General features: G+C 46.0%; 1 protein-coding gene across 1 annotated transcript; it reads right to left on the reverse strand.

Moving 5' to 3' along the window:
* Window positions 1-197: 197 nt before the first annotated feature.
* Window positions 198-12,070, reverse strand: LOC311149598 (uncharacterized protein). The gene is made up of 3 exons (XM_084186772.1): window positions 11,997-12,070; window positions 9,961-10,383; window positions 198-5,263 (listed from the first exon to the last, which is right to left on the reverse strand). Exons 1-3 carry the CDS (start codon window positions 12,026-12,028, stop codon window positions 3,223-3,225), a joined length of 2,496 nt encoding a protein of 831 aa, XP_084042898.1. The 5' UTR covers window positions 12,029-12,070; the 3' UTR covers window positions 198-3,222.
* Between the last annotated feature and the right edge of the window lie 3,279 nt (window positions 12,071-15,349).

A 15,349-nucleotide genomic window follows, 5' to 3' on the forward strand; every position in this document is an offset into this window, starting at 1 on the left:
CAGCTTGGCTCAGTAGGGTGGAGAGGGCATTTGTGTAGAGTGAGAGCTTCCTGTGATGATCTGCAGAGAGGGAGAGAGAGAGAGAAAAAGAGAGAGGGGGAAGAGAGAGGTGGGGGAGAAAGAGAGAAAGGGGGTGGGGGGGGGGGGGGAGAAAGAGAGAAGGGGGGGGGGGGGGGGGGGAGCCAGTGGTGCTTGGAGTCACTGGGGGTTCACTCAGTCAACTTGTACCAAAACTTCCAAGATACTCACAACTGCAACGATGCAGACGGTGTGATCATGTCAGGTTTTTAGATACACTAGACTTTAACAGTTCTTTCTCCCCGCACTGTTGTGAATTTGAAGATATTACACAGCCCTTTGTGAGCTAGATAGCTTGTATTGTCCATTTTGCCCCTCCCTAGTCACTAAGGCAAGGGAAGAGGGTAAGCAAGAGGAGGAGAGATATGAGCCACATCCAAACCACTTTGCATTTTATTGAGGAGGACAAAGCCTCCTCTGGCAGATATAGGACATATTGTCAATACAAGGTGGAGACAGGGGTCTGAATCTCTGGTAGATATAGGACATTCTCAATGCAAGGTGGAGACAGGGGTTTCAACTTTCACAGTTCTTATATCCGATCTACAGAAGGCGAAAATTCTAGTGCAGATAGAAAAAAATGTGTCTTCTGGTGTTGTGCCAAAACGGAGTACTACTGTTTACTGTAACAGATCTGCACAACATCCTCATACTGTCATCAACATGTCCATTACAGATAATTCCAAGGTTTAACATATTGGCGCATTAAAGTAATAATAATCTATACTATCATAGTATGTTACACTGTAAGAAGTCACTAACAAATAGATCTCCGGAGTTCTGACATGCAAGAATACGTTTTTTCAGATTCAAGACTGAGTACAGATTAGAAACAATGTTTTTCTAGTCAGGGTCATTACAGTACATTTATGGAATTGCTTCTGCGTGAGTGAGTGAGTGAGTGAGTGAGTGAGTGAGTGAGTGTAGGGTAAAATTCATTCAAACATTTGTTATTGAGCCAGAAGAAAAATGCATGTTTTAACTAATGTAATTAGCGAGACATTGTTAAAATGGGGTGAAAAAAAAACAGATTAAATTTTTGCTTGTTATCAACACAACACATTGTAGACTATTGTCTGCGCAGGGATGCCGATTTCTGCTCACTGCAGATTTGATTGAATTCCAACCATACGTTTTTAAATCTGACCGACTACGATGCAACTGTTCACATGATTTCTCATCTAAAAACACCGGCAACACATGAGGTGACCATGGAGCAAGTTCTAGCTTCCAAAAACCGCCTAAAACCTCTAGCATGCGTTACATTTAGTTTTTTGTTCGTTTTTTTTGTGCCACATCTTTTGACTTCCTACCTGTGAGTTTAAACTAAAGGAAACCAACTAGTCTAACGCAGCAAGTTTCACAAGCCGTGAGTAAAGAGTCTAGTCCAGTTGCACGCAGAAAGGAGTCCTGTGTTGACATCCATAGGCCCTACGTCAAAACTGGAGACGGAAATATTCCCGGTCAAAATAATAAAATCTTCTATTTTTAAATAAACGTTTAGAGCATTTGAATACATTAAAAAGGTAGACTCGGCTAAATGATGTTGCCGCGAGCAGTACCGGAGATATTGAGATGAGCGAGATGCAACACTTCGCTCTCACACAGTATCTGCACGTTCGATTCACGCCGTGTACAGCGTGGTAGCCACGGGACCAAAAACAGTGGAGAAGTTGAGCCTCGCGCTTCAACGCTCTTAGTTGTTGCGGAAATTGACCCACTGTGCTGTTTACGTTTAATTATTGACAGATTTTTTTATTTTTTTTACACACAACAGAGAACAAAATAACTTACTCCAGTGGGTTTGGTTATTTATAATGTCTTTGGGATGTAATTTCAGTATTAAAAAAACGTATGATACTTTAGGTATTGACAAAATACAGGTGACGAATCTATGGAGCATTCGCTATCATAATTCCTGGGTCCAGTTGTGCTTTTAACTTCCTTTCTGACTGTGGGGAAACAGTTCAATTTAGGAGAAACTGGGTCAAATTTCCATTTACTATCTAATTTGCATTACTAGTAAAAAAAATAAAATACAGTTTTAAATGATTGGTATCCTATTATTTGCTTCTGTGTGGGACTACAGTCAGCATCCGTTATATACGTAAACGGCGAGAGGAAAGGCATCAGTAGAATTCTAATGCGTTTAAATGAAATTACACCTGTTTTCAGTAGCCAAACATTCATCAACCACACGTCATTGGTGTATCCAAGGGGGGGGGGGGGTTCATCACCTCAACCATCAGATAGGAAGTTATCTGTCAGCATCAAGAGTGTTTCGTTTCAAATGGAACCCTATTCCCTACGTAGTGCACTACTTTTGACAGGGGCTCATAAGGTCTCTGGTCGAAGTAGTGCACTACATAGGGAATAGGGTACCATTTGGGACACACGGGCCGACATTATATAGGTTGGAGGGAAACACGTGTCACCTAAATGAATAGGCCTGGTCTGTAGAGCTGGAAACAGAGGCTTGCATCCAAAATGCCACCCCTATTCCCTATATAGTGCACTATGTTTGACCAGGGGCCCTATAAAGAAGTGCATTAAATGGGGAAATGTTGCCATTTGGGACTAACCCTGAGCGTACTGCGGTAAAAAAAAGAATACGCTACAACAGAAGCAGTGGCAGCTTGCATGGCATATGTGTATTGTGATGCGTTTTATCCACACAGTACAGTACTGCACAACAACACTGGCGAGCCCACTTCTAAGGGCCCGACAGGACATGAGGCCTGGCTTTAGGCAAATCCAAACCCCTTTTTCCAGTCCAATTTTCATAACGGTATCTTAAACCATGGATTCCATAGTTTCCGGCTGATGATGTAACAGGAAGTGTAGGTCCTCCGCGTCCTGTAAGCTTTGAGCAAAGGATCATGGGTCGCAGTGGATGACTAACAGGTTTAAAGCAGAAACAAAAAGAGCAAAACAATGACCAAATAATAAATAAAAGAAAATGTATCAGGAAGCAATCTGTTGTGGGTTGTCCTTTAAGCTGCACTATTTGTTTGTCAATAAACAGATAAACAGCCCAACCCACAGAAAGAACATCAACCAACAGCTGCCTTGTGTTTTCTTATAAAACCCACTGCTCCACTACACGGTTCCTCTCTCCTAACAGACATGGGTCCTGCAACGCAGTCAACTAACCCTTTCAGTGGCCGGCGTCCGAGACTCCACTGTCTCCTCTCGGCTAGGTCTGGGTACGGCTGAGACTGTCTCCTCCCGGCTGGGTCTGGGTACGGCTGAGACTGTCTCCTCCCGGCTGGGTCTGGGTACGGCTGAGACTGTCTCCTCTCGGCTGGGTCTGGGTACGGCTGAGACTGTCTCCTCTCGGCTGGGTCTGGGTACGGCTGAGACTGTCTCCTCCCGGCTAGGTCTGGGTACGGCTGAGACTGTCTCCTCTCGGCTGGGTCTGGGGACGGCTGAGAATGTCTCCTCCCGGCTAGGTCTGGGTACGGCTGAGACTGTCTCCTCCCGGCTGGGCCTGGGGACGGCTGAGACTGTCTCCTCCCGGCTGGGCCTGGGGACGACTGAGACTGTCTCCTCCCGGCTGGGTCTGGGTACAGCTGAGACTGTCTCCTCCCGGCTGGGCCTGGGTACAGCTGAGACTGTCTCCTCCCGGCTGGGTCTGGGTACAGCTGAGACTGTCTCCTCCCGGCTGGGCCTGGGTACAGCTGAGACTGTCTCCTCCCGGCTGGGCCTGGGTACAGCTGAGACTGTCTCCTCCCGGCTGGGTCTGGGTACAGCTGAGACTGTCTCCTCCCGGCTAGGTCTGGGTACAGCTGAGACTGTCTCCTCCCGGCTGGGCCTGGGTACAGCTGAGACTGTCTCCTCCCGGCTGGGCCTGGGTACGACTGAGACTGTCTCCTCCCGGCTGGGTCTGGGTACGACTGAGCAGAGCACAATGTCTCTCAAATCCCTCCCTTCCACAGTCCCCGCTGCCTCGTCCACTTGATGCTTGTTGGCCCTGGTGTCACCAGTTCCCACCACTGCAGTGGCCGGAGGCTTTGGACACCTGTCCTGTCTGACCTGCCTGACCTCCTCTCTCTCTCCTCTGGCTGTGGTGGTGCTGGTCCGGCAGGGCCCCCTGGAGGTGCTCAGGTCCTGGGGCTCATTCTGCCGGAGGGCCCCTGGCCCCACCGAGGCCCTGGCTGTATGGGAGACCAGGCCCATAGTCAGGCCGGGGAAGTGGTGGTGAGGGGGCCGCTGGGAGGGAGGAGGAGGAGGATCCTCCCCTACAGAGGAGTGTGTGTGGTGGTGGTGGTGGTGGAGGCGGTGGTGAGGCGTACGCTCTTTTCTCTTGTGGCTGTGGCTCTTTGGGGTAGTGATGCTACTGCTGCTGCCACCTCTGCTGGCCCCGCTGTTAGACCCAACACTGGCCCCACCACTGTCCTCTCCAGTCACCCCGGCAGTAAGGGGACTATACTTGTGCTTCCTCCCTGGACTCTTTGGCAGCTTCTGTCCCTGATCCTTCTGTCCCTGGTCTGTCCTCTCTGCTGCTGCCACCACCACAGCACTCCCTGTCCCTGTCCCTGTCCCCGTCCCACCACCACCTGTCCCCAGCTCTGGCGTGGCTATAGCTGGAATGTCTTTCGACTCCTCAACAGTTTCTCTGGTCTTGCGTTTCTTGATGGGCAGAGCGGTCTGCTGCACCGGCTTAGTGGAAGACTCCTTCTGAGCTTTCTTCTTGGCTTCTGCGGCGAGGATAGCGGCCACTGCGTAGGGGGAAGTACTGGAACCCGCCGCCCCAACTGCCGCTGACACAAACCCTGGCTTACGCCCCCGCTTTTTCGGAGCAGTCTGCGGTGGTGTCTCCGCCTTCCTTTTCCGTCCTGGGCGCATCTTGGCGACTACGACCGGTGCTGACGGCTGCCCCGCCGCTTCGGATGCCTTGGATGCTCCGAAAGGCATCTTGACCAAGAGCCTCCCAGGACTCTCCTCCACCACACGCTTCATTGCCACGCCCTCCAAGACCTTCCCACTCCCCTTCGGCCGACCCCGGCCCCTCCCTGACGGCTTCACCACATTGGGTTTCTTTGGGGGTCTCTTCTCGCGGCGGGAGGGACTGCCACGCCCCGTCACGGTGAAGTCGAAGTCGTTGGGGTCGGTGGCGGTGTCCCCAACCTTCTGGAAGAAGGTGATCAGCTCCACCTTGGAACGGAAGGCTTTCCCCTCGGGGCTGAAATACAGATCACACCGAATGTCCTAACTGTAAACGGGTTTGTAAACATCCTAACTGTAAACGGATTGGTAAATGTCCTAACTGTAAACAGATCTGTAAATGTCCTAACTGTAAACAGATCTGTAAATGTCCTAACTGTAAACGGATCTGTAAATGTCGTAACTGTAAACAGATCTGTAAATGTCCTAACTGTAAACTGATCTGTAAATATCGTAACTGTAAACAGATCTGTAAATGTCCTGACGGTAAACGAATCCGTAAATGTCCTTTCTTTAAATGTCCTAACTGTAAACATGTCTGTAAACTCTTCCCCCACACCCCCCAAAAAAAGTTGAATGCACCAATTTGTAAGTCGCTCTGGATGATGAGAGAGAGCGTCTGCTAAATGATGTAAATGTAAATGTCATTTCTGTAAACAGATCTGTAAACATCCTAACTGTAAACAGATCTGTAAAAGTCCTAACTGTAATAATAATAATAATAATATGCCATTTAGCAGACGCTTTTATCCAAAGCGACTTACAGTCATGCGTGCATACATTTTTTTTGTGTATGGGTGGTCCCGGGGATCGAACCCACTACCTTGGAGTTACAGGCGCCGTGCTCTACCAGCTGAGCTACAGAGGACCACCTGTAAAGGGGTCTGTAAAGGGGTCTGTAAACATACTTTCTTTAAACTCATCTGTAAACGGATCACCAAAAGTCCTTTCTGTAAACGGATCTATAAACTTCCTTTCTGTAAACAGATCTGTAAACGTCCTTTCTGTAAAAGTAAGTGTGGTGAAATACCAGGTGGGCAGGTACGAGCACCAATAGAAACGTATCAAATATCTCCAGATTCAGATAAATATATAAACAGTTCCTTCGGAAAGTATTCAGACCCCTTCACTTTTTCAAAATGTTGTTACGTTACAGCCTCATTCTAAAATTGATGAAAATTGTTTTTTTTCCCCCTCATCAAGCTACACACAATACCCCATAATGACAAAGCAATTATTTGCTAATTTATAAACAAATAAATTAAATACTGTAATATCACATTTACATAAGTATTAAGACCCTTTACTTAGTACTTTGTCAAAGCACCTTTGGCAGCGATTACAGCCTGGAGTCTTCTAGGGTATGACGTTACAAGCTTGGCACACCTGTATTTGGGGAGTTTCTCCCATTCTTCTCTGCAGATCCTCTCAAGCTCTGTCAGGTTGGATGGGGAGCGTTGCTGCACAGCTATTTTCAGTTCTCCCCAGAGATGTTAGATCGGGTTCAAGTCCGGGCTCTGGCTGGGCCACTCAAGGACATTCAGAGACTTGTCCCGAAGCCACTCCTGCGTTGTCTTGGCTGTGTGCTTAGGGTCGTTGTCCTGTTGGAAGGTGAACCTTCGCCCCAGTCTAAGGTCCTGAGCGCTCTGGAGCAGGTTTACATCAAGGATCTCTCTGTACTTTGCGCTGTTCATCTTTACCTCGATCCTGACTAGTCTCCCAGTCCCTGATGCTGAAAAACATCCCCACAGCATGATGCTGCCACTACCATGCTTCACCGTAGGGATGGTGCCAAGTTTCCTCCAGACGTGACGCTTGGCATTCAGGCCAGAGTTCAATCTTGGTTTCATCAGACCAGAGAATCTTGTTTCTCATGGTCTGAGAGTCTTTATATGCCTTTTGGCAAACTCCAAGCGGGCTGTCATGTGCCTTTTACTGAGGAGTGGCTTCCATCTGGTCACTCTACCATAAAGGCCTGATTGGTGGAGTGCTGCAGAGATGGTTGTCCTTTTGGAGGGCTCTCCAGAAGGTGGTGCGGTCTTCCGAACGCATTACCGGGGGCAAACTACCCGCCCTCCAAGACACCTACAGCACCCGATGTCACAGGAAGGCCAAAAATATCATAATGGACATCAACCACCCGACATGATCAGTCTATAATTCTAATGGTAGGTTTATTTGAATAGTGAGAGACAGAATAACAACAACAAAATCCAGAAAAACGCATGTAAATTTTTTTATAAATTGATTTGCATTTTAATGAGGGAAATAAGTATTTGACCCCTCTGCAAAACATGACTTAGTACTTGGTGGCAAAACCCTTGTTGGCAATCACAGAGGTCAGACGTTTCTTGTAGTTGGCCACCAGGTTTGCACACATCTCAGGAGGGATTTTGTCCCACTCCTCTTTGCAGATCTTCTCCAAGTCATTAAGGTTTCGAGGCTGACGTTTGGCAACTCGAACCTTCAGCTCCCTCCACAGATTTTCTATGGGATTAAGGTCTGGAGACTGGCTAGGCCACTCCAGGACCTTAATGTGCTTCTTCTTAAGCCACTCCTTTGTTGCCTTGACCGTGTGTTTTGGGTCAGTGTCATGCTGGAATACCCATCCACGACCCATTTTCAATGCCCTGGCTGAGGGAAGGAGGTTCTCACCCAAGATTTGACGGTACATGGCCCTGTCCATCATCCCTTTGATGCAGTGAAGTTGTCCTGTCCCCTTAGCAGAAAAACACCCCCAATGAATAATATTTCCACCTGCATGTTTGACGGTGGGGATGTTGTTCTTGGGGTCATAGGCAGCATTCCTCCTCCTGCCAAAGAGCTCGATTTTGGTCTCATCTGACCACAACACTTTCACCCAGTTCTCCTCTGAATCATTCAGATGTTCATTGGCAAACTTCAGACGGGCCTGTATATGTGCTTTCTTGAGCAGGGGGACCTTGCGGGCGCTGCAGGATTTCAGTCCTTCACGGCGTAGTGTGTTACCAATTGTTTTCTTGGTGACTATGGTCCCAGCTGCCTTGAGATCATTGACAAGATCCTCCCGTGTAGTTCTGGGCTGATTCCTCACCATTATCATTGCAACTCCACGAGGTGAGATCTTGCATGGAGCCCCAGGCTGAGGGAGATTTACAGTTATTTTGTGTTTCTTCCATTTGCGAATAATCGCACCAACTGTTGTCACCTTCTCACCAAGCTGCTTGGCGATGGTCTTGTAGCCCATTCCAGCCTTGTGTAGGTCTACAATCTTGTCCCTGACATCCTTGGAGAGCTCTTTGGTCTTGGCCATGGTGGAGAGTTTGGAATCTGATTGATTGATTGCTTCTGTGGACAGGTGTCTTTTATACAGGTAACAAGATGAGATTAGGAGCACTCCCTTTAAGAGTGTGTTCCTAATCTTAGCTCGTTACCTTTATAAAAGACACCTGGGAGCCAGAAATCTTTCTGATTGAGAGGGGGTCAAATACTTATTTCCCTAATTAAAATGCAAATCAATTTATAACATTTTTGACATGCGTTTTCTGGATTTTTTTGTTGTTATTCTGTCTCTCACTGTTCAAATAAACCTACCATTAAAATTATAGACTGATAATTTCTTTGTCAGTGGGCAAATGTACAAAATCAGCAGGGGATCAAATACTTTTTTCCCTCACTGTATATACTGTATTCTATTCTATAATATTCTACTGTATCTTAGTCCATACCTCTCTGTCATTGCTTGTCCATATATGTATATATTCTTAAATTCCATTCCTTACTAGATTTGTGTGTATTGGGTATATGTTGTGAAATTGTTAGATCTTACTTGTTAGATATTACTGCACTGTCGGAGCTAGAAGCACAAGCATTTCGCTACACCCGCAATAACATCTGCTAAACACGTATGTGACAAATAAAATTTGCATTTGATTTGATTTTGATTCTGGAAGGTTCTCCCATCTCCACAGAGGAACTCTGGAGCTCTGTCAGAGTGACCATTGGGTTCTTGGTCACCTCCCTGACCAAGGCCCTTCTCCCCTGATTGCTCAGTTTGGCCGGGCGGCCAGCTCTAGGAAGAGTCTCGGTGGTTCCAAACTTCTTCCATTTAAGAATGATGGAGGCCACTGTGTTCTTGGGGATCTTCAATGCTTCAGAAATGTTTTGGTACCCTTCCCCAGATCTGTGCCGCGATTCAATCCTGTCTCGGAGCTCTACGAACAATTCCTTCGACCTCATGGCTTGGTTTTTGCTTTGACATGCACTGTCAACTGTGGGACTTTATATAGACAGGTGTGTGCCTTTCCATAATCATGTCTAATCAATTGAATTTACCACAGGTGGACTCCAATCAAGTTGTACAAACATATCAAGGATGATCAGTGAAAACAGGATGCACCTGAGCTCAATTTAGAGTCTCATAGCAAAGGGTCTGAATTCTTATGTAAATAAGGTATTTCTGTTTTTTATTTGTAATATATTTGCTAAACTTTCTAAAAACCAGTTTTCCCTTTGTCATTATGGGGTATTGTGTGTAGATTACTAAGGATTTTTATTTTATTTTGTCCATTTTATAATGAGGCATAACGAAACAAAATGTGGGAAAAGTCAAGGGGTCTGAATACTTTCTGAAGGCTCTGTATATAAAAATAAAAAAACATGATTCAGATTTTTTTTTTTTTTACATTGTATCCATCTTTGAAGTATTTCCATCAACGTCAAACCAGTCCTGTGAATCACTTTCTATGCGGTTCAGTCACATAACAATATCAATGAGGGACGAATCAGACACGAGTTCGTTAGCTACTTCCAGCGAAGGATTTCATATCACACCTAGAGGAGATCAGGCTGTATCATATCTCTGTGTCATATTTAATACGATCATATCACGACATCATTTCAGATATGCTTTTGAGAGAAAATACTTGATATGGCTCTCTCTCATAGCCTACTCACTTCATCAAGTAGACGTCAAACTTTCCGGCGGAACGCCCAGACTTGCGTTGTTTGAGTTTACGTGTCCAGCCCTGGGGCAGAGAGGGGTCGTCGTAGAGCGGACCGCGGTCTCTGATGATGGACCTCCTCTGTTTGGGCGAAGCAGGGGACTCGGAGAAACCCGAGGCGTCACCGGCTGCAACGACCGCGGGCTCAGAGGGCCCCGCCTCAGCCTCGGCCAGCTGGGGCTGGTCCTGGTCCACACAGGGCTGCTGGGCTGGAGGACGAGGAGGGGAGGACATGGTGGTGGTGGATGAAGACTTCAGCCTCTCCTTCTCCACATCCCTCCGCTCCCGCCTCACCTTCTTGGGCTTGCTGTGTGTCTCAGGGTCCTTGTCGTTGGAGCTCTGATTCTGGTTGGCGTCCTCACTCTTCTCCTCACCGCTGTGGAAGACAACGTTAGTCATGAGGGGGCGAGAGGCAGAGCAGAGGCACAGTCTCAGCTCATCAGACCAGAGAATATGGAGAATGGCTATCCTTAGCTGGGGTTGCAAAAAAAAAAATCCTGTAACTTTCAATAAATTCCCTGGTTTTCCCAAAATACCAGTTGGAGGATTCCCGGAATCAGGAGGGAACAAGCAGGAAATCCGGGATCCTCCAACCAAGACTTTTGGAAAACCAGGGAATTTATTGAAAGTTCCAGGAACTTTGCAACTCTATCTTCGGCCGATAAGGGTACAACATGTTTTAAACAAAATGTCAAAGTCACAGACAAGTTACAAACCTCAGTTTGCTCCCAACCTACATTAATTCACAAAGGTCATAAAAACACATTTTGGGGAAAAAATATTTTGTTGTGCTGTTTCTTCACATAGTGAAAACTATATGGCATTACTGGAAGTTTGGCAAAAGCATTTAAGGACAAAACCTTCAGTCCGCTTGGACTGGACTGAACCATTTTCTACTCACTGTGGAAATAAGCACCATCCCTATAGCAGACATTTCGAATGACGCAGCCAGCCAGAGAAGCCACTAGGCAAGAGATGTGAATGGTTGAAATATTTTTGAACTGCACATGGGTCCACATACACACAAGCATCTCAAAGCTTATCATTATCATGATCTACACAACGGTACCATTAGATGTAGCCTACAGCAGCAACTACGTCACGACATGCTATTCACTTCATCCTAACGGACTAATTGTAATGCACACACATAATATTTACGATCTATTTTTGGATAAATTGTCCTATGTAGGATATCTCCACACCAGATGCCAGTGTAGGAGAAATACAGGGCATTATTTTTACGGTACATCAATGTACTTTTGTACCACTGCCACATCATACTCAGTCCTTCATGCAATTAAAGCAATTATTTGATCGCTTCATAACATTATTAGTTATTCTAGAAAATGGGCCAACTCATGTCAGCTAGCTCTAGCATTTAGCTAGATGATAACAGTCGTCATAACCAGCAACCCATTAGCTCTGCAAAGAAAATAAATAAAAGCTCCATCATAACAACGCATAACGATATGAGGTTACTCCGTCGCAAAATGACCAAATGGCCACATATATAACCAGCTGGCCACATATATAACCAGCTGGCCACATATATAACCAGCTGACGCTACATCCTATCCAGCTATTTAGCCAACAAGCCAAATTGGTTATGAGGGTGGAGGATGTGGACAAATAGAGCGCAAACACAACTGGATATCTTTTTTTGAGAGTAAATGTATTTACAAATCTACAGGCTCTGTTTTCAGAGGTCAGAAAATGACACACACACACACACACACATACACACACACACACACACGACAGCTAATTTCCTTGCTCATCCATGATCCGCTAAAGTAGGGGAAATACTTCTTTATGTATAATTTGGTGACGTATTCAGAACGCCTCTTTCAGTAAGCTTGCCTGCTGACCAGTTCATAACAGAAATACAACGCATTACTTTAGCTAAATACAGCGATACATTTTAAACGACTTGAACATTCATCTAACTCGACATTGAAATGGTGAATACATGTAATTCACACTTACAGTCTCTCCTCTCCGCTCTCTACGGCGGCCATTTTTATTTAAATAAATAATTTTATAAAAATTCTCCAAACATCTCACGGGTACCTCTCACCCCCGCCCCCTGCCCCTGCCTCAATATCACTGCCGTCAGTGGCGTATTCACGCGAGATCCATGAAACAATTTCTTAAGACCCATTGCATGAGCCCCTTGGATCTCGCGAGAGCAGTTGTCTCACTCTGTAAATGGTTGTGAACTCTTGAGATGAGGCCACAAATCTCCATCTGCAGCAAATACACACGACACACACCATCAAAACACATCCAGGCTTGGAGTGTAGGCTATGCACTGGGGTAAAATTTAGAATTGTGTGGGTGTTGGAGGTTTAACTGTCCCCACTATTACTTTCCTTGACAATCTGTCTTCAATACAAAGGTGCACTTGTCTTTCCACTTAGGTCATAGTGATACATACATCTGGTACAATAGTCCTCAGCACTAACTCCAAAAAGTTTTGGGACACTCATGGTCCTCTGTAGCTCAATTGGTAGAGCATGGCGCTTGTAACGCCAGGGGTAGTGGGTTCGATCCCCGGGACCACCCATACGTAAAAATGTATGCGCACGTGACTGTAAGTCGCTTTGGATAAAAGCGTCTGCTAAATGGGATATTATTACTGTAAAGTCCATGGAGAATAAGAGCACCTCCTCCCAGCTGCCCACTGCACTGAGGCTAGGAAACACTATCACCACCGATAAATGTACAATAATCGAGAATTTCAACAAGCATTTTGCTACAGCTGGCCATGCTTTCCACCTGGCTACCACTACCCCGGCCACCAGCTCTGCACCCTCCGCTGCAACTTGCCCATGCCCCCCCCCGCTTCTCCTTCACACAAATTCAGACAGCTGATGTTCTGAAAGAGCTGCAAAATCTGGACCCCTAATAATCATCTGGGCTAGACAATCTGGACCCTTTCTTTCAAAAATTAGCAGCCGAAATTGTCGCAACCCCTATTACTAGCCTGTTCAACCTCTCTTTCGTAACGTCTGAGATCCCCAGAGATTGGAAAGCTGCCGCGGTCATCCCCCTCTTCAATGGGGGTGACACTCTAGATCCAAACTGTTACAGACCTATATCCATCCTGCCCTGCCGTTCGAAAGTTTTTGAAAGCCAAGTTAACAAACAGATCACCGACCATTTCGAATCCCACCGTAACTTCTCCGCTATGCAATCCGGTTTCCGAGCTGGTCATGGGTGCACCTCAGCCACGCTCAAGGTCCTAAACGATATTATAACCGTGATCGATAATAGATAGTACTGTGCAGCCGTCTTCATCGACCTGGCCAAGGCTTTCGACTCTGTCAACCACCACATTCTTATTGGCAGACTAAATAGCCTTGGTTTCTCAAATGACTGCCTCGCTTGGTTCACCAACTACTTCTCAGATAGAGTTCAATGTGTCAAATGGGAGGGCCTGTTGTCTGGACCTATGGCAGTCTCTATGGGGGTGCCACAGGGTTCAATTCTTGGGCCGACTCTTTTCTCTGTGTATATCAATGATGTCCCTCTTGCTGCTGGTGACTCTCAGATCCACCTCTATGCAGACGACACCATTTTGTATACATCTGGCCCTTCATTGGACACTGTGTTAACAAACCTCCAAACGAGCTTCAATGCCATACAACACTCCTTCCGTAGCCTCCAACTGCTCTTAAACACTAGTAAAACTAAATGCATGCTCTTCAAACGAACGCTGCTGGCACCCGCCCACCCGACTAGAATCACTACTCTCAGCGGGTCTGACCTAGAGTATGTGGACAACTACAAATACCTAGGTGTCTGGTTAGACTGTAAACTATCCTTCCAGACTCACATTAAGCATCTCCAATCCAAAGATAAATCTAGAATCGGCTTCCTATTTTGCAACAAAGCCTCCTTCACTCATGCTGCCAAACATGCCCTCGTAAAACTGACTATCCTACCGATCCTTGACTTCGGCGATGTCATTTACAAAATAGCCTCCAACACTCTACTCAGCAAATTGGATGTAGTCTATCACAGTGCCATCCGTTTTGTCTCCAAAGTCCCATATACTACCCACCACTGTGACCTGTACGCTCTTGTTGGCTGGTCCTCACTACATATTCGTCGCCAATCCCACTGGCTCCAGGCCATCTATAAATCACTGCTAGGCCCCGCCTTATCTTAGCTCATTGGTCACCATAGCAACACCCACCCATAGTATGCGCTCCAGCAGGTATATCTCACTGGTCATCCCCAAAGCCAACACCTCCTTTGGCCGCCATTCCTTCCAGTTCTCTGCTGCCAATGACTGGAACGAACTGTAAAAATCTCTGAAGCTGGAGACTCTTATCTCCCTCACTAACTTTAAGCATCAGTTGTCAAATCACCTTACCGATCACTGCACCTGTACACAGCCCATCTGAAATTAGCCCACCCAACTACCTCATCCCCATATTGTTATTTATTTTGCTCATTTGCACCCCAGTATCTCTATTTGCACATAATCTCTGTAGACCTTCTGTGGTCCTCTGTAGCTCAGCTGGTAGAGCACGGTGCTTGTAATGCCAGGATAGTGGGTTCGATCCCCGGGACCACCCATACACAAAAATGTATGCAGGCATGACTGTAAATCGCTTTGGATAAAAACGTCTGCTAAATTGCATATTATTATTATTTATCTCTTGCACATCTATCATTCCAGTGTTAATACTAAATTGTAATTATTTTGCACTATGGCCTATTTATTGCCTTACCTCCATAACTTGCTACATTTGCACACACTGTATATATATTTTCTATTGTGTTATTGACTGTATGTTTTGTTTACCCCATGTGTAACTCTGTGTTGTTGTTGTTTTTTATCGCACTGCTTTGTTTTATCTTGGCCAGGTCGCAGTTGTAAATGAGAACTTGTTCTCAACTGGTTTACCTGGTTAAATAAAGGTGAAATATATATATATTTTTTAAATAGTCCTCTGCTCTGCTCTGTTTGTAAGCCTGGACAGCTCTGCCCCATTCATAGACCCTAAATGCCTTTGGCGCCTATTGATTAAGGTACCTTCTTCCCAGGGAACTTTTATTAAGAGCCCCGGCACTCTGTCTGAACGTGAACACGCATCGCTTGCGGTACGGTTTTGGAAACATACAGAACGTATCTTCGATATCAGTAGGCCGTCATTGTGAATAAGAATTTGTTCTTAACTGACTTGCCAAGTTAAATAAAGTGTGCATAATGGAAGAAGGCCGCCAGAAACATGTTGTAACTGAAAAATACTGTCAGCTGCAACTGTGATGAAGCCGGTTAACACAGTGTACAGTAAGTGTATATTTTGCATTAGTGAAATTATTTT

The sequence above is a fragment of the Coregonus lavaretus genome, assembly GCF_964263955.1.
Source record: "Coregonus lavaretus genome assembly, chromosome: 22".
In the NCBI taxonomy this organism is placed as follows: Eukaryota; Metazoa; Chordata; class Actinopteri; order Salmoniformes; family Salmonidae; genus Coregonus; species Coregonus lavaretus.

Excerpts from the sequence above, each read along its gene's own strand:
- LOC311149598 (XM_084186772.1), bottom strand. The coding sequence starts at position 12,028 with ATGGCCGCCGTAGAGAGCGGAGAGGAGAGACT. Across the intron at positions 10,384-11,996 it reads GAGAGCGGAGAGGAGAGACT|CGGTGAGGAGAAGAGTGAGG; the intron begins GTAAGTGTGAAT and ends TGTCTTCCACAG. Across the intron at positions 5,264-9,960 it reads TTTGACGTCTACTTGATGAA|CCCCGAGGGGAAAGCCTTCC; the intron begins GTGAGTAGGCTA and ends TCTGTATTTCAG.